Source organism: Pelobates fuscus, chromosome 12 (genome assembly GCF_036172605.1).
Source record: "Pelobates fuscus isolate aPelFus1 chromosome 12, aPelFus1.pri, whole genome shotgun sequence".
Lineage (NCBI taxonomy): Eukaryota > Metazoa > Chordata > Amphibia > Anura > Pelobatidae > Pelobates > Pelobates fuscus.
In genome coordinates, this window is record NC_086328.1 from 12,513,371 (window position 1) to 12,538,582 (window position 25,212).

The 25,212-nt window shown below is 43.0% G+C and overlaps 1 protein-coding gene across 2 annotated transcripts in view; it reads left to right on the forward strand.

Moving 5' to 3' along the window:
• The window catches only part of BANP (BTG3 associated nuclear protein), a 375,637-nt gene that overhangs the window by 132,731 nt on the left and 217,694 nt on the right, over positions 1-25,212 (forward strand). For both annotated transcript variants that reach the window (XM_063437623.1, XM_063437624.1), the window contains exon 7: positions 23,497-23,736. In XM_063437623.1, coding sequence (XP_063293693.1) covers positions 23,497-23,736 — 240 coding nt within the window. The remainder of the gene's footprint in view (positions 1-23,496; positions 23,737-25,212) is intronic.

The following is a 25,212-nucleotide window of genomic DNA, read 5'->3' on the forward strand; positions in this document are numbered from 1 at the left end:
TCCATTATATAGAGCCCGGCTAATGCTGAGTGAGTAGAACATTCCATTATATAGAGCCCGGCTAATGCTGAGTGAGTACAATATTCCATTATATAGAGCCCGGATAATGCTGAGTGAGTAGAACATTCCATTATATAGAGCCCGGCTAATGCTGAGTGAGTAGAATATTCCATTATATAGAGCCCGGCTAATGCTGAGTGAGTAGAATATTCCATTATATAGAGCCCGGCTAATGCTGAGTGAGTAGAATATTCCATTATATAGAGCCCGGCTAATGCTGAGTGAGTAGAATATTCTATTATATAGAGCCCGGCTAATGCTGAGTGAGTAGAATATTCCATTATATAGAGCCCGGCTAATGCTGAGTGAGTAGAATATTCTATTATATAGAGCCCGGCTAATGCTGAGTGAGTAGAATATTCCAGTATATAGAGTCCGGCTAATGCTGAGTGAGTAGAATATTCCAGTATATAGAGCCCGGCTAATGCTGAGTGAGTAGAATATTCCATTATATAGAGCCCGGCTAATGCTGAGTGAGTAGAATATTCCATTATATAGAGCCCGGCTAATGCTGAGTGAGTAGAATATTCCATTATATAGAGCCCGGCTAATGCTGAGTGAGTAGAATATTCTATTATATAGAGCCCGGCTAATGCTGAGTGAGTAGAATATTCCAGTATATAGAGTCCGGCTAATGCTGAGTGAGTAGAATATTCCAGTATATAGAGCCCGGCTAATGCTGAGTGAGTAGAATATTCTATTATATAGAGCCCGGCTAATGCTGAGTGAGTAGAATATTCCATTATATAGAGCCCGGCTAATGCTGAGTGAGTAGAACATTCCATTATATAGAGCCCGGCTAATGCTGAGTGAGTAGAATATTCTATTATATAGAGCACGGCTTTGAAATTTCAAAGGATTCTTAAGAAATATGGTTTTCTGGATATATGGCGTGTGTTCCACCCACTGGAGAGGGATTTTACATGCTTCTCCAGATCATTTTTCTCATACTCAAGAATTGATTTAATCTTGGGCTCAGTCGGACTTACTAACAGTACTAAAAAAGTTCTTATAGACGAAGTAACATGGTCGGACCACAACGCCATAATTTTGGAGTTGGATACAGCTAATTATAGGGCAAATAGAACTAACTGGAGACTAAATGATAATATTTTTTCGACTAAAGAAAATAGAGAATATATTAGGGACATGACAGGTTTTTTGAGGAAAATGAGGGTGGAGAGGTTTCGCTCGCAGTCGTTTGGAACGCATATAAAAGCGTCATCAGAGGCCATTTAATTAAGTTGGGTACTAATGACAAAAAAAAGAAGGGACAATCTCTGAAGGAACTTTACGTAGTTTATTATAATTTAATCTAATGAAAACAAACTCTTACCTACTCAGGAGAAAAGTATAAAAATTTTATTAATACAAAATCATATAAACGATTTATTATTAGAGGAGAAAAAGAGAAATCTACAATCCCTAAAGATCAACTGGTACTATAAAGGCAATAGGGCAGATAGGCTGCTTACTAACAAACTGAAAAATAAAAAACAAATGAGGAGGATTCATAAAATTGAAACTGGAAAGGAAACGTTATTATGCCCGAAAAAAATCGGGGCAGCTTTTAATGATTATTATAGCCGACTATATAACTTAGATAATGAAGGACAACAAACTTCCTCTGCAGAATTTTTTAAAAATAAAAAAATGCCCAAGGGGGCGGAGCTTGACCGCCAAGCCGGGAAGTCGCAACCGACATGGGCTCCGGCCGAGCGGGCACGATCCGGGGCCAAAACGGCGACCACCTTGCCCAAAGACACGCGGGGTTGCGCCACCCATATAGGGGGTGCCCCCCTGAATCCAGCGGGACCTGTAGAGGCCGGGTACGCAGAGCGACAAATGCGGCCTACTGAGGCTGAAACCGGGGAGAGGCGGCCGCTCTCTCCGACACAAAAGCCACTTAGCGACACCTCTGCATACTACCCCCCCCCCCCCTTTGGACCGGCGGGGGATATCCCGGTCCGCACTGGAAGCAGGCAGGCGACCCAGACACAAACGAAAACGGGGAAACTGTCCCACAGAATAAATCCATAATGGCGGCTCGGCGCAAACGTGGAAAGCGGAGCACACACACCCAGGCACCCATGTCACCTCTGGAGACCTTTGATTACCTCTGCGTAAACTTCAGGCATGCCCTGCAGAAGAGGGGTGCTACATACCGGCAAGCAGAAAGATTGGTGACCTCGTGGATACGGCCCGCAGCACGACGGAGCTACTACAGACAGCCACCACGAGGCTCCAAAATGGCCGCCCGATTATGCAGATACAAGCGGGCCCAGAGGCGTCCACTGGTACCCTGCCAGACATCCCAACAAGAGAAAGGCAAAGAAAGAAACAACGAGAAGCATGCCGCAGCCAGATCTGCCCACAACAAAGAACCAGACGCACAGCTCATACCGGATCCCGAGGTTAGGAGACGCTTGCAAATCTCGGCAATTTTGCCTTCCCCTCAAACCATGCATGCGGGACCCTACTCGGCGGGGGGCGACAAGGTCAGCAACAGAGACTTACTTGGCAGGAAAGTGGGGCACCTCAGAGAGGCATTGGCTGACCTCAGCACAGACCACAAGAACTGAGTACCAACTGTCTAATTTTACTTTACTAGCATGTTTCCTTTATTTTGTTCTCATAGAGAAATTTTAGCCTTGTTAACCTGGGGGGGGTTCACCTCCCTCGGGGAATTTTGTTTTCGGATACAGTGCCTAAACTAATCAATAATCTAAGCCTAACTAGAACTATCTAAGTCACGTTTGCAACCAGCCTTAATGTTATTACATAAAAAGCGCATAGTGTTTCTAAAATGGTGATAATGTTTTCTGTGGACGTTGAAACTGTACTGGATAATTCAGACCTATGCACTACCACACTGTTATACCTGATGTACTTTGCCTGTTGCATAATTTAGTCCTGAGTAGACGCACTGTGACCCTAGCGGGTTAACCTGTACTTAGGCAATCACCTAATAACTCATTTGATCGGGGTGCCGCCTAGCACAAGCCTGTTTAACTATTAATATCTCACCGATTGTATCAGCCTGTTTGCCTCTTTAAATAGCATAACTAGTATGAGCCTGCTCAACCCTCACTATGTTCTCGATTCATATAAGCCTGTTTTGTTATGATTCTCATTCTCTCTAAGCTATGTACATCATTAATGTTTTATCCTGTTTATATAACTACAAAAAAAAAAAGTGCAATGTCAATAATGCCATGTAACAATGCGTGTTTGCAAACTTGAATGCACCAGCTATTGTGGCAGTGTAAATTCACATGTTAATCTTATGCACGAACAAAAATAAAGAATTAAAAAAAAAATGCCCAAATTAACTAGAGAACAACAGAGTGAGATTAATAAACCAATAACTTCAGAAGAAATAACTATAGCCATAAATAAGTTACAGATAAATAAAGCACCTGGCCCAGACGTTTTTTCAAACAAATTTTATAAGATATATAGAGACACCCTTTCGGTACGTCTTGCCAGAAAATTTAATAAAATAGTGGAAGATGCTGTGTTCCCCAGGGAGATGCTTCAAGCGAACATAGTCCCAATTTTGAAGCCGGATAAAGAACCAGCCAAATTGGCGAATTATCGTCCAATTTCTCTTCTAAATGGAGATGTTAAGATCTACGCCTCGATTATAGCAGATCGGTTAAAAACTTATATTCCTGCATTAATACATCAAGATCAGACCGGATTTATCCATGGTAGAGCAGCTTCAGGAGGCCTTAGAAGGATTTTGGATGTACACGATGTCGCGATTAGGAGAAAGGTTCCCCTTCTGACCCTGTCACTGGACGCTGAAAAAGCGTTTGACAGGGTCAGATGGGACTTCCTGGGAAACGCATTGAAGTCGTTTGGCTTAGTAGGAACGGCCCACGACGCTATTATGGCGCTATATACCGCCCCCTCAGCCAGGACTATAGGCCCAGGGATAGAGGCAGACTGGTTTAGTATCAGGAATGGCACAAGGCAAGGATGTCCTCTTTCCCCGATGCTTTATGTTTTAACTATAGAGTTTCTTGCAGAGACCATAAGGCAAAACGGAAATATAAAGGGTTTTTTTGTTAACAACTTTGAACACAAGATTAATCTTTATGCATACGATGTAATTCTCACGTTGCAGAATCCTAGAACATCACTGCCGGAACTGATGAGAATATTGAGTCAATATAGTGAACTTTCAAATTATAAAATAAATATTAATAAGACCACAACCATGACAATTAATTTATCTAGGGAAGAAAGAGACTTTATTAAAAATTCTTATGATTTCGTCTGGGCCAAGGAATATATTTCGTTCCTTGGCATTAAAATACCAAGAGACATAAATAAAGTTATTGAGGCTAATTTCCTTCCTCTTATAAAAAATACCAATAAGATTTTAAAAGAATGGGCCGGCAGAGAGATCTCTTGGACAGGTCGTATAAATACTATCCGCTCATATATTCTGCCTAAATGGAATTATCTTTTTAGAATGATTCCTATACAAGTCCCAAACTCGTGGTTAAAAATGATACAGGCAGCTTTTTCCAAATTTATCTGGAAGGGCAAGAAACCGAGAATAAGTTTACAATTATTATCTAAGAAAAGAAAAGATGGGGGCCTTGCTGCCCCAAATATAATAGACTATCATAATGCATGTATGCTGGCACATATTGTTAACACGTTAAGTACAGATCAAAAAGATCAAGCTTGGTATCAAATAGAGCAAGTAATGGTAGAGATAAACAGCCTATCTGCTCTGTTTTGGACAACAAGGAGGAAAGAAAATAAAAATAACTCAGTCCACCTAGAAAATTCGACAATTATACATAGTCTATGGAGATATTGGTACAAAATTAAGAAAAATTACAAAATAGAATATAGACTATTTCCCTTTTTACCTATTGAGGTGATTAATAATAATATTGACGATATTAATATCAGTGGCTGGTCACTTCAGGGTATTGAGCACATCCAACAGATAATTGATACAGAGAAAATTAAGTCATTTAATCAACTACAGTTAGAGTTTGGGATTGATAATAGGGAGATATTTACCTATTTGAGAATTAAGTCTTACTTGGCGAAATTTTTGGATATTCAACTAAACAAAAACATAAGTACCCTAAAGAAGATTATTGAAACATATAGACTCAAATGTCACATCTCCAGATGTTATGAATTTTTAAAGATCCCCCAGAAGTCCTTTCTATGGAGATCTAAGACTAAGTGGGAAAAAGATCTACAAATAGTAATCCCCGAGCAAGACTTGATAAATGCGATAGTTAAAGTAAATAAATTGATTCATTGCTTAAATATAGTAGAAATTTTTTATAAACTCCTAAACAGATGGTACATGGTCCCAGATAAATTGGCCAAAATATATGGAGATCAGAATCCCGTTTGCTGGAGATGTGGTGAAGAGACGGGAGACTACCTCCATATCTGGTGGCATTGCAGAGATTTAAAGAATACTTGGAAAACTGTATATAGGCAGATTTATAATTCGTGTCAGTTATATATACCTTTTACACCACAAAGTTTTCTGTTACACCTGGGATGGCCTTCTATGCCCACTGAGAAAAGTATGATGACAATTCATATTTTAATGGCAGCTAAGATGGTTTTGGCCAGACACTGGAAAAGCAATACATTATTAGAGTGGACTGAAATTAAAAAACAAGTAATCTACCAAAGTAGGATGGAAATGGGAATAATTCTGAGCAACTCAGTCGGTTTAAAGAAATTTAGCAAATGGGAAATAATTGTTGATAACTTTATTGCCAATAAGGATGAAATTTATAATTATTGAGTGGATGGGTCCCCCCGTAGTGTGTATGCTCCTGGATGGGCACGTGTAATACTGTTCCTATTTTTTAGGAATAGGTATAATGGATAATATAGGAAGTATCATCCGGATGGTATGTTTCAGTGTATGAAAGGAATATGTTTTTAATGTACCTCTATGGGAATAAATGGGAACGGTGGATATGGTTATTTAAATTTGGAAACATAGTTGAAATGTTGTTTTGATTGAACCTGTCCATTATTGTATTATTGCTTTAGAGGTAAAGTACGTAAATTGTAATACGGAAAATTTGTAGAAATGAAATATATTGAGAAAAAAAAAATATATAGAGCACGGCTAATGCTGAGTGAGTAGAATATTCTATTATATAGAGCCCAGCTAATGCGGAGTGAGTAGAATATTCCATTATATAGAGCCCGCCTAATGCTGAGTGAGAAGAACATTCCATTATATAGAGCCCGGCTAATGCTGAGTGAGTAGAATATTCCATTATATAGAGCCCGGCTAATGCTGAGTGAGTAGAATATTCCATTATATAGAGCCCGGCTAATGCTGAGTGAGTAGAATATTCCATTATATAGAGCCCGGCTAATGCTGAGTGAGTAGAATATTCCATTATATAGAGTCCGGCTAATGCTGAGTGAGTAGAATATTCCATTATATAGAGCACGGCTAATGCTGAGTGAGTAGAATATTCTATTATATAGAGCCCGGCTAATGCTGAGTGAGTAGAATATTCCATTATATAGAGCCCAGCTAATGCTGAGTGAGTAGAATATTCCATTATATAGAGCCCGGCTAATGCTGAGTGAGTAGAATATTCCATTATATAGAGCACGGCTAATGCTGAGTGAGTAGAATATTCTATTATATAGAGCCCGGCTAATGCTGAGTGAGTAGAATATTCCATTATATAGAGCCCGGCTAATGCTGAGTGAGTAGAATATTCCATTATATAGAGCCCGGCTAATGCTGAATGAGTAGAATATTCCATTATATAGAGCACGGCTAATGCTGAGTGAGTAGAATATTCCATTATATAGAGCCCGGCTAATGCTGAGTGAGTAGAATATTCCATTATATAGAGCACGGCTAATGCTGAGTGAGTAGAATATTCCATTATATAGAGCCCGGCTAATGCTGAGTGAGTAGAATATTCTATTATATAGAGCCCGGCTAATGCTGAGTGAGTAGAATATTCCATTATATAGAGCCCGGCTAATGCTGAGTGAGTAGAATATTCTATTATATAGAGCACGGCTAATCCTGAGTGAGTAGAACATTCCATTATATAGAGCCCAGCTAATGCTGAGTGAGTAGAATATTCCATTATATAGAGCCCGGCTAATGCTGAGTGAGAAGAACATTCCATTATATAGAGCCCGGCTAATGCTGAGTGAGTAGAATATTCCATTATATAGAGTCCGGCTAATGCTGAGTGAGTAGAATATTCCATTATATAGAGCACGGCTAATGCTGAGTGAGTAGAATATTCTATTATATAGAGCCCGGCTAATGCTGAGTGAGTAGAATATTCCATTATATAGAGCCCAGCTAATGCTGAGTGAGTAGAATATTCCATTATATAGAGCCCGGCTAATGCTGAGTGAGTAGAATATTCCATTATATAGAGCCCGGCTAATGCTGAATGAGTAGAATATTCCATTATATAGAGCACGGCTAATGCTGAGTGAGTAGAATATTCCATTATATAGAGCCCGGCTAATGCTGAGTGAGTAGAATATTCCATTATATAGAGCACGGCTAATGCTGAGTGAGTAGAATATTCCATTATATAGAGCCCGGCTAATGCTGAGTGAGTAGAATATTCTATTATATAGAGCACGGCTAATCCTGAGTGAGTAGAACATTCCATTATATAGAGCCCAGCTAATGCTGAGTGAGTAGAATATTCCATTATATAGAGCCCGGCTAATGCTGAGTGAGTAGAATATTCCATTATATAGAGCCTGGCTAATGCTGAGTGAGTACAATATTCTATTATATAGAGCCCAGCTAATGCTGAGTGAGTAGAATATTCCATTATATAGAGCCCGGCTAATGCTGAGTGAGTAGAATATTCCATTATATAGAGCCCGGCTAATGCTGAATGAGTAGAATATTCCATTATATAGAGCACGGCTAATGCTGAGTGAGTAGAATATTCCATTATATAGAGCCCGGCTAATGCTGAGTGAGTAGAATATTCCATTATATAGAGCACGGCTAATGCTGATTGAGTAGAATATTCCATTATATAGAGCCCGGCTAATGCTGAGTGAGTAGAATATTCTATTATATAGAGCACGGCTAATCCTGAGTGAGTAGAACATTCCATTATATAGAGCCCAGCTAATGCTGAGTGAGTAGAATATTCCATTATATAGAGCCCGGCTAATGCTGAGTGAGTAGAATATTCCATTATATAGAGCCTGGCTAATGCTGAGTGAGTAGAATATTCCATTATATAGAGCACAGCTAATGCTGAGTGAGTAGAATATTCCATTATATAGAGCACGGCTAATCCTGAGTGAGTAGAATATTCTATTATATAGAGCCCGGCTAATGCTGAGTGAGTAGAATATTCCATTATATAGAGCCCGGCTAATGCTGAGTGAGTAGAACATTCCATTATATAGAGCCCGGCTAATGCTGTGTGAGTAGAACATTCCATTATATAGAGCCCGGCTAATGCTGAGTGAGTAGAACATTCCATTATATAGAGCCCAGCTAATGCTGTGTGAGTAGAACATTCCATTATATAGAGCCCGGCTAATGCTGAGTGAGTAGAATATTCCATTATATAGAGCCCGGCTAATGCTGAGTGAGTAGAATATTCCATTATATAGAGCCCGGCTAATGCTGAGTGAGTAGAATATTCCATTATATAGAGCCCGGCTAATGCTGAGTGAGTAGAATATTCTATTATATAGAGCACGGCTAATGCTGAGTGAGTAGAATATTCTATTATATAGAGCACGGCTAATGCTGAGTGAGTAGAATATTCCATTATATAGAGCCCGGCTAATGCTGAGTGAGTAGAATATTCCATTATATAGAGCCCGGCTAATGCTGAGTGAGTAGAATATTCCATTATATAGAGCACGGCTAATGCTGAGTGAGTAGAATATTCTATTATATAGAGCCCGGCTAATGCTGAGTGAGTAGAATATTCCATTATATAGAGCCCGGCTAATGCTGAGTGAGTAGAATATTCCATTATATAGAGCCCGCCTAATGCTGAGTGAGTAGAATATTCCATTATATAGAGCCCGGCTAATGCTGAGTGAGTAGAATATTCCATTATATAGAGCCCGGCTAATGCTGAGTGAGTAGAATATTCCATTATATAGAGCCCGGCTAATGCTGAGTGAGTAGAATATTCTATTGTATAGAGCCCGGCTAATGCTGAGTGAGTAGAATATTCCATTATATAGAGCCCGGCTGATGCTGAGTGAGTAGAATATTCCATTATATAGAGCCCGGCTAATGCTGAGTGAGTAGAATATTCCATTATACAGGGAGTGCAGAATTATTAGGCAAGTTGTATTTTTTTTTTTTTTTAATTCTTTATTTTTGTTGTGCATGTATAGATTACAAGTAGATAAGAGGTGCCCCAAGAGCAGTCCTCGAGCTTTTCCCACATTCAAAATGCGGGGCACAAAAAAAACAAGCACATTTTAAAGTTTTGACAATAAACAAGTTGAAAACAGTCACTTTTGTGTGTAGCGGTATGATTAAGTAAGTAAGCTAGATCTGTGCTTTGGCTATGCTCGTGGTAGTCAAGAACAGCATCTTTATAACAATCAAAAATTAAAATTACCATGCGTTTGTCTACGCCGAGGCGTAACTCTATAGAAAGGTATGACAGCAAGCTGTCAAAAACAATAGGAGAGAGCAATGTTACCAATGTAGCGGTGACTACATCAACTATTCTCCGATGATGGTTAGAAATTGAGTGAGGATGGTTGTGTGTATAGTGGGATTCTAAGGTCCCTTAGGTAGGGGTGCTATGTCATATGGAGGTATATGCAGGAAGATACGTGCGTGTGCGCGATAATGATATAGGTGTTTGAAGGGTTAACAAAATGAAAAACCGATATCCGTTTTTCTTTGTGCGGTGATAGTAGTGGTTTGTTTGTTGTCCCCTTCCCTTGTCCCTCTCCTCGTGTTTGTGTGAAGTCCCATAGTGGCTGTGCCACTGTTAAGTTACGTGAGCCTGGGGGGATAGTCTGAGCACGAAGGTTCAGGATAATGAACTAAGTCAGCCTGTCGGGTTCTGTGCCCCGTTTATAACTTAAAAATAACGGTTATAATGACATGCATGCCATGATGCACCTTGTGTATGTCAGTCGTGTGCTATGTGAAGCTCAGCCTCTGGGTTATAGGCATTTTAACTGCTTAGGGGAAGGGGTTTTCTCGCATGAACACGGTAAGTCAATTTATTAACAAGCTGTCAACATTGCATGAGACATTAGGCGAGGTAGTGGCGCGCTAGTGTGCATGAGTCTGTTTCATAAGGCCCTCTAGCTTAGGAATTGGCGCTCATATCTGGGGTATCATATTTTACATTACTGGTTAAGGTAAATTGCTAGGAACCATAACCTTGACAGTGTCACTAATGTTGCAAGCTAGGTTATCCGATTATGAAGAGAGGCAGGTTTAAGCATGCAATTATTAGATTTACACAGTAGAGCCTTGCAGGGCATTAGACATATGTAGAGTCCTCATTGTGGAAATACCACCGCCACTATCACAAGGCACAGTGATGTGAAAAATAATAAAAAAATAAAAAAAATTGTGGAATCAAACTTAAAACATTCGGTCACCAACAGTCCCTGGTGGAGTCAGTATGAGCAATATGAATATGTACTCATCGTTAGTGGCAAGTGTCCCGTTTAACCAACTCCTGCCTGTGGTATTTCACAGTCCCGTTTAGGCTCCCATGTGATATTCCTTTGCGTTGGGTTGTTAGTCGGAGGTAGCCATCTTGATGCCTCTGATCCTGGTCGTTGAGGCGGGCTGTGATGCTTAGCTGTCCCCCTTGTCGCAGTCCTCTGCTCAGTCCCAGCTCTGGGTCGTCTCATGGAAACCTGCCGGTCTGATGTGCTTTGTTTGGGTATGCAGCTGGGATTGTGGGGTTGCTTGACATTGTCCTTACTGCGTTTATGGATGCGGACGTGAGTATCTAGGTCGGCGTGGCCAGTTTCCCGCCTTCTCTTGTGTCGGGGCTGAAGTGGCTGGACGGCCGCCCTGAGGGCCTGTAGTGGGGCTCCATAGTAGCGACGGCGGGTACGTTGTCACACTAGCTTTCGATTCTGGCCCGCCTGTGTGTCTGTATAGTGGGGACCGGTATGTCCCCCCCGGTCCGGGGGGGGGGGGGGGAGGTAGGAGGTCTGTAGTGCTTTCTGGGGTGTCCGGTGTCGAGGAGAGCGGCCGCCTCTCCCCGGCTCCGACCCCCGCAGGCTTCAGGTTGCGTTGCGGTCTATGTGCTCCGATATGCTCGAGAAGGGTATCCCCCGATTCTCCGGTGCTCCCCCGTCGTGGATGTCGCACTCTGGAGGGGTTCTGGGCAATATAGTCGCTGAAATCACCTTGTTTGTTGCTCGCCCGGTGGGAGCTCTTTCCCCACGCATCCAGTCAGCTCGGCGGTCAGACTCCGCCCCCGGCAAGTTGTATTTTTGAGGATTAATTTTATTATTGAACAACAACCATGTTCTCAATGAACCCAAAAAACTCATTAATATCAAAGCTGAATATTTTTGGAAGTAGTTTTTAGTTTGTTTTTAGTTTTAGCTATTTTAGGGGGATATCTGTGTGTGCAGGTGACTATTACTGTGCATAATTATTAGGCAACTTAACAAAAAACAAATATATACCCATTTCAATTATTTATTTTTACCAGTGAAACCAATATAACATCTCAACATTCACAAATATACATTTCTGACATTCAAAAACAAAACAAAAACAAATCAGTGACCAATATAGCCACCTTTCTTTGCAAGGACACTCAAAAGCCTGCCATCCATGGATTCTGTCAGTGTTTTGATCTGTTCACCATCAACATTGCGTGCAGAAGCAACCACAGCCTCCCAGACACTGTTCAGAGAGGTGTTCTGTTTTCCCTCCTTGTAAATCTCACATTTGATTATGGACCACAGGTTCTCAATGGGGTTCAGATCAGGTGAACAAGGAGGCCATGTCATTAGATTTTCTTCTTTTATACCCTTTCTTGCCAGCAACGCTGTGGAGTACTTGGACGCGTGTGATGGAGCATTGTCCTGCATGAAAATCATGTTTTTCTTGAAGGATGCAGACTTCTTCCTGTACCACTGCTTGAAGAAGGTGTCTTCCAGAAACTGGCAGTAGGACTGGGAGTTGAGCTTGACTCCATCCTCAACCCGAAAAGGCCCCACAAGCTCATCTTTATGATACCAGCCCAAACTCCACCTCCACCTTGCTGGCGTCTGAGTCGGACTGGAGCTCTCTGCCCTTTACCAATCCAGCCACGGGCCCATCCATCTGGCCCATCAAGACTCACTCTCATTTCATCAGTCCATAAAACCTTAGAAAAATCAGTCTTGAGATATTTCGTGGCCCAGTCTTGACGTTTCAGCTTGTGTGTCTTGTTCAGTGGTGGTCGTCTTTCAGCCTTTCTTACCTTGGCCATGTCTCTGAGTATTGCACACCTTGTGCTTTTGGGCACTCCAGTGATGTTGCAGCTCTGAAATATGGCCAAACTGGTGGCAAGTGGCATCTTGGCAGCTGCACGCTTGACTTTTCTCAGTTCATGGGCAGTTATTTTGCGCCTTGGTTTTTCCACACGCTTCTTGCGACCCTGTTGACTATTTTGAATGAAACGCTTGATTGTTCGATGATCACGCTTCAGAAGCTTTGCAATTTTAAGAGTGCTGCATCCCTCTGCAAGATATCTCACTATTTTTGACTTTTCTGAGCCTGTCAAGTCCTTCTTTTGACCCATTTTGCCAAAGGAAAGGAAGTTGCCTAATAATTATGCACACCTGATATAGGGTGTTGATGTCATTAGACCACGCCCCTTCTCATTACAGAGATGCACATCACCTAATATGCTTAATTGGTAGTAGGCTTTCGAGCCTATACAGCTTGGAGTAAGACAACATGCATCAAGAGGATGATGTGGTCAAAATACTCATTTGCCTAATAATTCTGCACTCCCTGTATAGAGCCCGGCTAATGCTGAGTGAGTAGAATATTCCATTATATAGAGCCCGGCTAATGGTGAGTGAGTAGAATATTCCATTATATAGAGCCCGGCTAATGCTGAGTGAGTAGAATATTCCAGTATATAGAGCCCGGCTAATGCTGAGTGAGTACAATATTCTATTATATAGAGCACGGCTAATGATGTGTCTTGTGGGCTTTTGTGTGTGGTTAAATCTTGTCAATTAGAATGTCATGACAGAATTTGACTTCAAGCAGAATAAAATCTAAGAGTAAATTTATGTTTTAAATTATGTGTGGTTATTATTTTTTTTTACATGTTTTTTCTTAGGTGTGGCTTTCGTTCACACCAAATTAAAGAAAGGATCTTTGCCAAAAAAATGGTCATATAATGACAGCCTGAGCAATCAGTATATCACCTTTTTCCTCATTTCCTCCTGAGAAGTCCAAATAGTTCCAGCAATAGAATGGAGAACACTTTCCATAGCTGGCCAGAACTTTATATATTTTTTAAATAACAGATTTATTTTTAGGGATGTTTTCACTGTTAATCATGATCTTCCACCCAGCTACATCACAGCCCTACAGTAGCAATAGGAGCAGGACCAAGACAAGCCACAGGTTCCGTCAACATGTGATGTACACTGTTTGTTTTTACAGACATCCCGGATAAAACCGTCCATTTACCCAAAGAGTTCATACTTTCCAATTTTTAGGCATTAGTCACTTTCCAATTGGAAGCCTAGGGTGGAAAATGAAAGACCATAGACCTATCCATTACCAGGTAGACTGGTGTGGCTGTCACTGCTTGGCAATTACCTCACTCTGGTCCCATTGAGGACGGGAAGTAAGCGGCATGCTTTAAATACTTGATGTGATTCATTGCCCCACGTAGAGACATGGGAGGTTGTGGAAGATTTAATTATAGTTATAAAATGATGAATGGGCCGGGCTTTCTCTCGAAAAAGAAACCCTTTACACTCCTTGGATCAGTGACTCTGGTTAAGATGGACCAGCTTAGCAGGTGGTGCTCATTATACACACTGAGCTACCTGCAAGGCTTGTTACAGAGATAGGGATACTATTAAGAGTTTCGGATATCTATAAATGTCCTTTTTTTGCTGCCTATGCTTTATTAAATAAATATTAATTACCGAAAATAACAGATTACATGTTATATAGCCTAGTTGCGTATATTTTCATTACAAATACGTATACAGTGATTAAGTCCTTATTTAGTTGAACTCCTGGCTTCCTCTTCCACTACAGAGGTGGTTATAGTGATGATTTGTGGTCTGAATCATCACTGCCAAGACAAGGTCTAAAAGCTTTTTCATTAAAGAACAAAATATGTATTTATTTATTTGTTTGTTTTACATTATTTATTTAGACTTGAGCAGTAGACAGTGCACAATGACAGACATTAGTACATATATTTGACAGTGGTAAGGGCACAAGACATGTCAGGTTGATGATAGATGGCTGCTATGATATCGTTACGTGATACATAGTACAGGATGAGAAGGACATTTCCGTCTGTAAGTACAGGTAGGTTTCACAAAATTAATTTCTCTGTAAACAAACAGCATGGAAATTGGCATAATAAGTGTATTTTTTTTATTTATTTATTTTCTCCATTTCTTTTCCATCGTTTCTATGCTTTCATTTCTGACTGTGCTTCATAGGATGTTTTGAACAAAAAGGGGAAAACAAAATAAGACAAAATAAGAACCTCTCGACCGATACTATGCAGTTAGTGTGTGTTAATGTGACCCATCTGCCAAGTGCGTAGTGGATATTTTAGCTGCTGGATGTCTGTCCATCGTCTATGAGGGATCATGTATCGTCTCATTGCTATCCACTCCTCAAGTATTTTTCCGGTCTAGAGTCACTTTCTTTAGGAGATTAAGAGAGAGAGAAGGGAGAGAAAAGAAAGAAGGGGAATAGTTAGGAGTAGGGTTTGCTGCGAGAGAGATAACGATGCAAGGTGGCACCCAGGTGCCCCCCCCTCCCCCCCACCAGAGGCTGGCATGCCCACCTTAGTTGTCAGGTTATGTTGATTTGTCGAGAAAAGATTCCCATGGCTGTTCCTCTTACTTGGGCAGTCAATTTGTCCACGAGGTACGTATCTTTAAGTTTTAGTAGTCCCGTGTCCACCGGCGGGACCTCTGCTCCCAGCCAGGTCTGGGCTATCGACCTTCTGGCTGCCACTGCTATTTTGTGAATTAGTTTTTGTTGATAGCAAGAGAACCCATGGGTCTGGTGTCATTGGTCTATGGAAAATGTTTGCTATCAGTTTGCTTACTTTTTCCCACAGCGTTTGGATCTTATGTTTGTACGTGCCCTTATGTCCGCATAGTGTCTAACATTGGTCGGTCGGGGTTTTGTGCATGTGATAAATCATTTTGTATGAATGTTCTTGCATTGTAACACATATTGAGGTGTGCCCATTGGCTTCCCAGATGTCCCGCCAGTCAGTGCCCTCTAGTGTCTCCCCTAGCTCTGCTTCCCACTGATCTGTAAAACTCAGTCGCCCCCCAGTCCTCTGTGGTGGTGCATACATGCGAATAAATCCTGGTAATGAGGCCCTTTTGCTAGGTTTCTGCATTGCAGGTCTTTTTGAAGAATGTTAGCTGTGTTCGGGCAGCTTGTTTGATATGTGGTCATTGGGCAAAGTCCCTGACCTGCAGGTACCGGAAGTAGTCTGATGTTGTTAGTGTAGTTCTATTTTTAAGTTTGTCGTAGGGGACAATGCTGTCACCTATGTACATTTGGTATTTGTTTATTTTTAACCTATGGTTAGCACCTTTCTTCCTATTTGCACTTTTCATAACTAAGCATGCTGGGGCAAATGCCTACATAATGGTTCTGTTTTTAATCTTAAACATCAACCATCTGATGTAAGTTTTGCTTTTGTGCCTGTACAATATGTATAAAGTATGGGTTGATTTTATAAATTAGACACTAATGGGCACCATTTCGTTTCTCCCTCAATGCTGTCTTTTACATTTCAGGGCTTTCTTTTAACAATGACAGGTCTGAAGTGTCATGTTTTCATTGATGTTCCTAAATGAAATGATCTAGTCCATTCCCTGCCCTGCCTAAATCCACATCTTCCTCTCGTACTCCCTCTTGACGTCAGTGCGTTTGAAACTTGACTCAGTAACAGCCCAGCACTGTGCACTGTATTGCAGCTGAAACTATAATAGAACCGTACAGTTAGTGTTATCCAGAGCAGAACGCTTCCAGATGCCAAACTGTTTGATACTTTGGGATTGTTTAACACTGCGGCTCTTAGCTCTTTGTCACATACAGTTCTCCTCTTTGCAGGATGAGCAGCTGCAGGTTTGGTCGCAAATGGAATACAGCTCCCTCTGTAATAAGGCCATTCGTTGCATAGAGTAAAACATAATGCTCGCTTGGCAACAGTGGCGGATCCAGAACCTGATCTCGGGAGGGGCACTTGTAGATTATTTAAATAAATAATCCAGACACAATAACCACTACAGCTCAGTGTAGTGGTTATAGTGCCAATAATGCCAAGACCCCCTCCCAGAGTAAGTAGTCAAACTGTTTAAGAACTGTTTGACAACTTACCTGAGGTCCTCTGGGAAATGGGGATGTTGTAGGGCAGAGGAGCAGTGGTATGTGTGAGTGGTGCAATGTGTGAGGGGTGCAGTGTGTGTGTGTGTGAGGGGGACAGTGTATTAGCAGTGTGTGTGTGAAGGTTGCAGTGTGTACGTGAGGGCGGCAGTATATGTCAGGGGTGCAGTGTGTGTGTGGATCAGTATGTGTGTGTGACAGTTACAGTGTGTGTGTGTGTGTGTGTATTGCAGTGTATTTGTGGGGCAATGTATGTGTGTGGGGGCAATGTGTTTAGGGGGGCAGTGTGTGTTTGTAGGGGCAATGTGTGTTTATGGGGGGCAGTGTATGTGTATATGGGGGCAATGTGTTTATGGGGGGCAGGGGCAATGTGTGTATATGGGGGGCAGGGGCAATGTGTGTGGATATGGGGGGCAGGGGCAATGTGTGTGTGTGTGTGTGTGTGTATGGGGGGCAGGGGCAATGTGTGTGTGTATGGGGGGCAGGGGCAATGTGTGTGTGTGTATGGGGGCAGGGACAATGTGTGCGCATATGGGGGGCAGGGGCAATGTGTGCGCGTATGGGGGGCAGGGGCAATGTGTGCGCGTATGGGGGGCAGGGGCAATGTGTGTGCGTATGGGGGGCAGGAGCAATGTGTGTGCGTATGGGGGGCAGGGGCAATGTGTGTGCGTATGGGGGGCAGGGGCAATGTGTGTGTGTATGGGGGGCAATGTGTGTGTGTATGGGGGGCAGGGGCAGTGTGTGTGTGTATGGGGGGGCAGGGGCAGTGTGTGTGTGTATGGGGGGCAGGGGCAATGTGTGTATGGGGGGCAGGGGCAATGTGTGTATGGGGGGCAGGGGCAATGTGTGTATGGGGGGCAGGGGCAATGTGTGTGTGTGTGTATGGGGGGCAGGGGCAATGTGTGTGTGTGTGTATGGGGGGCAGGGACAATGTGTGTGTGTATGGGGGGCAGGGGCAATGTGTGTGTGCATGGGGGGCAGGGGCAATGTGTGTGTGTATGGGGGGCAGGGGCAATGTGTGTGTGTATGGGGGGCAATGTGTGTGTATGGGGGGCAGGGGCAATGTGTGTGTGTGTGATAAGAAGGATTTTTTTTTTTTCATGTGTGTGTGGTTTTTTTTATTTATTTAATTAATTAAATAAATGTTATGTCCCCCCTCCCTTCTTACCTTTACTGGGAGGAGGGGGGACATCTTTCGTTCCCTGGTGGTCCCAGTGGGGTTCATTGGTGGTCCCAGTGGTAGAACTGAACTCTAGCCCGCGCTCCAGGGCTAGAGTTCACTCTCGCGAGATTTGGAGCGTTGCCATGGTAACCGCGGCAACGCTCCAAATCTCGCGAGAGGAGGACCCGGAGGAGCTGCTGGTAACAGCTCCCGGGTCCTCTCTCCCTCCCCTGACGGTCGGCTGTCAGTAATGTGCCTGCGGACCGGGGAGGGAGATCACTGATCTCCCTCCCCGGTCTGCAGGCACAATGCAGGGCTGGCACTTGGGCAATGTCAGCCCTGCATTAGCCGGCAGGGGAGAATCTCGGGGGGGGCAATTGCCCCGTTGCCCCCCCCCCTGGATCCGCCACTGCTTGGCAATTAGCATAAATGTTTGGAGCTGATTAAAGCCATATAACGTGGATAATAACCTTGTTTTTTGTTCATTTTATGCCATGCCTTTTCATAAAATGAGTCACATGACCTGTTTATTCAGTGTATACACAGGAATCTAAATTGTATCTGTCAGGAAGCAGCTAATGCCATTTGGTAAATTCACAGTTTACTACAATTGTTTTCTATTCTCTGTATATTTGAGTCCCCGGCATCCTTAATGTTAGCACTAAGTGATTGCTGTGCATGCCTCAAACACTTTGACTTCAGAACTGTAATAACTTGTAGGCAGTTCTTAAAGCATGTTTGTAAGAAACGTGTTTGTTAAAACTTAAATGTATTAACTGCTGTTGAAAATAAGCGTAGGGGATCCATTAGAATTTTTCTCTCAGTGAAGTGTGCGTTGATCCAAAAAACGATTGGAACCGCTGCTACGGGGGAGGAAAGTGACCCATTTAAATCTGCTGCTTGATGTTTTCAGCCAATCAGAATAGAGCTTGAGTTCACACGTGGCCAGTGTGGCCAGAAAATGCACAGGTGTGTATAACCAGTGGTCCTCTTCTGCTTTTGAATGCCGACTTCCTGAGGCAATTAGTTGCAAACATGATAAGTAAAACCAAACGTATCACCAAACATGATAAGTAAAACCAAACTAGGCATTTGTACCCTCTTAGGAACCAGCTTGCTGCCTGAGAGACAGTGTAGGTCTCTGTCCAGTGGCTAGCTTCTCTCAAGCACAAGCATGGTGTCATGGTTGGCACTTCCCCAGAGACCCCTTTTGGATTATGCCACATTTTAAATGAAGCAATAAAGAATATATTTTTTATTTTATACTTTGATCGAGACACCCTCTTAATTCTTGGGAGAGGTTGCCCTCTGTTTGGCTTAGAATGTGCAAATAAATTAATAATATGAATGTTTCATAGCATCAAATATATAAAAAAAAATTAAATAAAAGTTTCTTTTATGTAAATGTTTAAGCACTGCTATCTCACTAATATCTCCCTAATATAAACTAATTTGTGCGTGTTTCTCGCACAAACAATTAAAAAGACAAATTAAAGTTGTCTGTGACTGTCTGGGTGTAGTGCATATTTGGCCCGAAAGTGACAGGGAAATTTACGGTAAGTTTTTTATTTTTTTAATTTATTTTTTACTTACCTCAAGCTTTCCCTTGCGGCCAACACCCGCTGTTACTCATCAGCTCCTGGTGCTTTATTTACATGGTGGCACATCAGTTCTCTGTCCACGCATCTATTGGAGAAATTCCACGTGCAAGCTTGGGGGTTTCTCCAGTAGTGCTGTTTGCACAGATGCACCTTGCATGCGGCACTGTAACAGGTCAACTAATTTGGATACTTTTGCCATGTTGCCTTGCAGAACATTGGTATTAAAATTAAAAGAATTGTAAAGAAAATGTCAAAATATATATATTGGCACTACCAATAACTAATTTTTGGTTAGCTGTTGGTCGTTTCAGAATTGACTGTTCCTCTGAATATATTATTATTATTTTTTTTTTTAATTCTTTATTTTTGTATGCAGGGGTTAACATTCGTGTAACAATGCCACAACAGCATATGCAGTCAAGAAATAAACACAATTTTAGTACATATATGGCATGGAAAGAGCTGCACATTTTTATATATTATATATTCAAGCTGAAGTATACGCTTCTAACTGTAGTTCTCAGGAACGTGAAATTTCGTAGAACACACACCGCAGGTGTCTCATATGCTTGTCAAATATGCCTAGCTGAATGTAGGCTGCAATATGCTAAAAACTACGCTTCAAGGGGTACTATACTGGTTGTATGCAAGTTGAATAACAATATATTGTGAGCTGCACATTTTTATATTTAGGATTAGACATGACAGGCAGATACAGATTTATCTTTGCAACCAAACGGGCGATTTTAAGTAAACCGTAGACTATGCTTATACATGAACCCATATCACGAGACTAGAGGCAGAAATATGCAGTGCGCAAACAAGTCAAGACAAACAGTGCTGGGTATAGTTTAAACCTTACAGATAAATTCAACTGCTCAAAGTACATGATAAAACAAATTGCTGAATTTGATGTTTATCTGGAGAGGTGTCCCCTGAGACTGATCCTAGGACCCTACTTGTATGACAAAATAAACTATTAGACATCTTAAGGCTGTGCTGTTATCAGGTAAGGTAAGCTAGGAGTAGCATTAACATTAGTAAAGTTACTAGTAGTTTGGACTATAGCATTGAGAGGATGTGAGAGTGCTTAAAAGGAGACAGCAAATCGGCATATATTTACTGACTGAGAGTTCTTGTCACAGCACTGGAAACTTTCCCCCGTACTCGGGTGGAGCTCTCAGATCTCAGTTCTCGGACCGCAGTCAGCCAACGCCTGCTCTGAGGGTCCTTTGGGGTTGCGTGTAGACCGCTGGCTTTGTGTGAGAGGTCCATCGGTCCGAAGTTCCGGATATTGGGCCCACAGTTCCATGACAGCGAGGTTCGGTGAGTGGTGTGCGGGCCAGTGTCACTCTGGGGGATACCCGGTGGTATGTCTGTGGAGGAGTTTGGGCCCTATTTACTGGGGGGCGTTGTGTCGTCCGCGGTTGCTTGGGTTGAACCCCTCGGCTGTTGCGTGTGTGAGGGGCTTGTGGCTCGGGTCGTGAGGTGCGAATTTTTCTGCCCCCTTCCAATGCTGGATAAAGTGTGGTCTTCTGTAAGTGGTGTGCGGCTCGTTGTGTGGGAGACCTGCTCCCCGGCTTGTCTGGGATGGAGGTGTTCGCTTGCGTGCCTTCTGTGTGATCCTTTGCGGTGCGGGTACTGGTTTGCTGTGCCCCCGGCTTTTCCGCATGATTTGCTTGATTTGGGCCAGTCTTGGAGCTGTGGTCAGAGCTCCGGATCGTGTCCCAGAGGTTGTGTGTTGTCGGGGCACTTTGCTGTAAGTTTCCCTCTGGTTGTTGTGGGTAACGGTCTGGCTTGAGCTTGTGAGCGCTTTGTGTAGTGGGCGCTGGATCGTTGCAGGCTCTCTCGGTGCCTTCGGCGCGTGTGGCGTCCGCCATTTTAGTTGAGGTGTTTAGGCCAGCTTGCGGTATTGAGGCTGCTGCTGGGTCTTGGCTGGCCTGTTGTTGTCGTGGCCACTGGGTGCGGACCGGGATAACCCCCACCGGTCCAGGGGGGGGGGGAGGCAGCCAAACGCCGTTCGGAGACCTGGGAGAGCGTCCGTCTCTTCCCAGCTCAAGCCCGGTAGGCCTTAAACCTTGATCGGGTTACTCCGGTACCGTGCTGGGTCGTTGCTGGTACCTTTGTGTTCGCCTGTAGCTTGTGGGCAGTTTGGGCACCTTTGTGGATTAGTGGGTGCTGTTGGTACCGAGTTGGCTCCGAAAATTTAGTCTAGGCGCTGAAGCTCAGACTAGACGCGTCTGATCCGTTTGGCGGTCGGCTCCGCCCCCCTATTATTATTTTTTTTAATTCTTTATTTTTGTTGTGGACAAAAGTAACAAAAAGCCTTGGTGCGCCACAACAGCGACATCAAGAAAAATTGGTAGACATTTGCAGTACAAGTCGTGGCATTCGTTTGTGAAGGCACATTTTTAGATTGAGATCAATATTTCGACACCTTAGGTTCTCGTTTAGTTTAAATGATTTAACAAGATTTAACAAGATGCACACGTCAGGTAGGAGTATTCAGAGGAGTGACAAAGAAGGAAACCCTGAAATGTACATTCCTAATATAAACAATGCTGTGCAGTGCATTGTATGCTAAATGTGTGTCCATAGTGTGACATGAAAGACAGTGCACGTTTTATATTGTGAAAGAGCGCAAAATACAACAGATTATGAAACCACTGGCAACGATTATGAACAAAAAGATAATATTATAATCAATGGGAAGGAACTGCTGTGGTATTGTAGGCTAGTTTCTTAGGTAAGCTTAGTGTCTGCATGTATGTCTACAGCTTGCGGTAGCGTGTGAGAAGTGTTTAAAGTCAACGGCATAGTAAACCATAACATTGGCAAAAAGTCGCCCCCAGCCATAGATAAAGTTTAGTGATACTTGGGCTACAAACCCAAATAGATATCAGGGTGTTCTGGCTTTATCTGGTAGCATCTGAGGGGATGCGCCCACATGGATCAGTTCGAGGTCTGTGAGCTGTGGGGCAGGATGAAAGGCACTTCAGCCTATGCCCAGTGTGGGAATGTCTTGATTGCTGGCACCGCTGGCCCAGTCTATGGGGTCCTTGGGCTTGATTCCCGCTCTAGTGGTATTCAGTGAGGCTTTTTCCTGTGCGGCCTCTTGCGGTTGTGCAGCGCAATCCTGGAGAGGTTGCTTCGTGCCGCTCTGGTCAGAGGTTCTTGGGTCTGATGAGTTGCTAGCAGGTAGGTTTAGCTTGGTGCACATGCTCCTTTGTAGGTGGGAGCGGGTGCATGCGTTCAACTGGCATGCCGCCGTTTCCCGCCTTGTCGATCGTTGGCGTCTGCATCGCCGGACGGCCGTCCTGGGTGCCCGAGGTGGGTGCTCATAATGGCGGCGTCGGGTAACGGGTCTGATCCAGGAGGCTACCGCTTTCACTGCCTGGTAGTAGGCCATTCCTCGCTCGCATAGCGTCACCCAGAAGCTCTTACAAAGCCAGTCCAGAGCCATCAGGGGATGTGAAGGTGACTGGGTGCTCGTAGTTTTCGATTTTGGCCCTTGCTTGGGGGCAATTTTGGTTATGCCTTGACGGTCTTGTGCTCCTGCGGGCTGTGTAATTGTGAGGCTCAAAAACAGTCCTGGTCCGTGTAGCCAGTGGGGACCGGGATTACCCCCACCGGTCCAGAGGGGGGGGGGGGGGGAGGGGGGTAGGAGATCAATGAGGTCGCGTAAGGGGTCTCGTGTCGGGTAGAGCGGCCGCCTCTCCCTGGCTCCAACTCCTGTAGGCCGCACTCAGCGTTTCGTGCCCTCGGCCCCGACGGGCTCCAGAAATGTGTCCCTCGATTCACCTGGGCACCCCCGGCATGGGTGGTGTACCCCGGTGTGTTTTTGGGCTGTTTATTCGCCGATTTCACAGTTTTTCCGCCCCGTCGGACCGGAGCTCAGCTCACCCACGTCCATTCAGCTAGGTGATCAGGCTCCGCCCCCCCCCCCCCCCCTCTGAATATATTATTGACAAGAAATATATTTTTCTGGTTCTGAAATATTTAAATACATATTTTTTTAATGCATTTATACATATTTATGTGTGTTATACATTTATTCTTTTCAGAGGATTTCCCTAATGGCACTTGGTTGGGCGATGAGAATAACCCAGAAGTCAGAGTTAGATGTCCGATTATACCAGCCGACATGCTCCACATCAGCACCAACTGCCGCACAGCTGAGAAAATGGCGCTCACTTTGCTCGATTATCTGTTCCACCGAGAGATCCAAGCTATCTCCAACCTCTCAGGCCAGGGGAAACATGGGAAAAAGCAGCTGGATCCACTGATGATTTACGGGATCAGATGTAAGTGGCTTTCAGAAAATTGCAATACTTTGATATTTTAGTGGGACTTACAAATAAATACTATTACAATGGGAGGTTTTAGTTGACTAAAGATAGAAAAAACATTTTTTTTAATTGCCGCAGCAAAGGAATAATAAAAAATAGCTTGCATATGTTTAAATTCCATTTAAAATCCTGGATAATTTCCTTACATTGATTATAATATGCATTGTCCCCACGATAAGCTTAAACTAAAAAAGGATGCTAGCAGTGTGTAAAATAGAAGATCAGAAAATGTTCAATTATTACCGTAGTTTTAGTTTTCCATTTTCTGTTAAAGCTATGTTTATTCTCTGAACATCACATTTTTGAAACAATAGAAGATTTGGAACACAACTTATCTCTTATTCTCTTATCTCCGTGGATGTATATGTACAGTTGCAAGAAAAAGTATGTGAACCCTTTGGAATGATATGGATTTCTGCACAAATTGGTCATAAAATGTGATCTGATCATCATCTAAGTAACAACAATAGACAATCACAGTCTGCTTAAACTAATAACACACAAAGAATGAAATGTTGCCATGTTTTTATTGAACATACCATGTAAACAGGTGGAAAAAGTATGTGAATCCTTGGATTTAATAACTGGTTGAACCTCCTTTGGCAGCAATAACTTCAACCAAGCGTTTCCTGTAGTTGCAGATCAGACGTGCACAACGGTCAGGAGTAATTCTTGACCATTCCTCTTTACAGAACTGTTTCAGTTCAGCAATATTCTTGGGATGTCTGGTGTGAATCGCTTTCTTGAGGTCATGCCACAGCATCTCAATCGGGTTGAGGTCAGGACTCTGACTGGGCCACTTCAGAAGGCGTATTTTTTTCTGTTTAAGCCATTCTGTTGTTGATTTACTTCTATGCTTTGGGTCATTGTCCTGTTGCAACACACATCTTCTGTTGAGCTTCAGCTAGTAGACAGATGGCCCTAAGTTCTCCTGCAAAATGTCTTGATAAACTTGGGAATTCATTTTTCCTTCGATGATAACAATCTGTGCAGGCCCTGACGCAGCAAAGCAGCCCCAAACCATGATGCCCCCACCACCATACTTCACAGTTGGGATGAGGTTTTGATGTTGATGTGCTGTGCCTCTTTTATGCCACATATAGTGTTGTGTGTTTCTTCCAAACAACTCAACTTTGCGCTGTGCTATTGCAGTCATCTTTACAGGACGGCCACTCCTAGGGAGAGTAGCAGCAGTGCTGAACTTTCTCCATTTATAGACAATTTGTCTTACCGTGGACTGATGAACAGCAAGGCTTTTTGGAGATACTTTTATAACCCTTTCCAGCTTTATGCAAGTCAACAATTCTTAATCGTAGGTCTTCTGAGAGCTCTTTTGTGCGAGGCATCATTCACATCAGGCAATGCTTCTTGTGAAAAGCAAACCCAGAACTGGTGTGTGTTTTTTATAGGGAAGGGCAGCTGTAACCAACA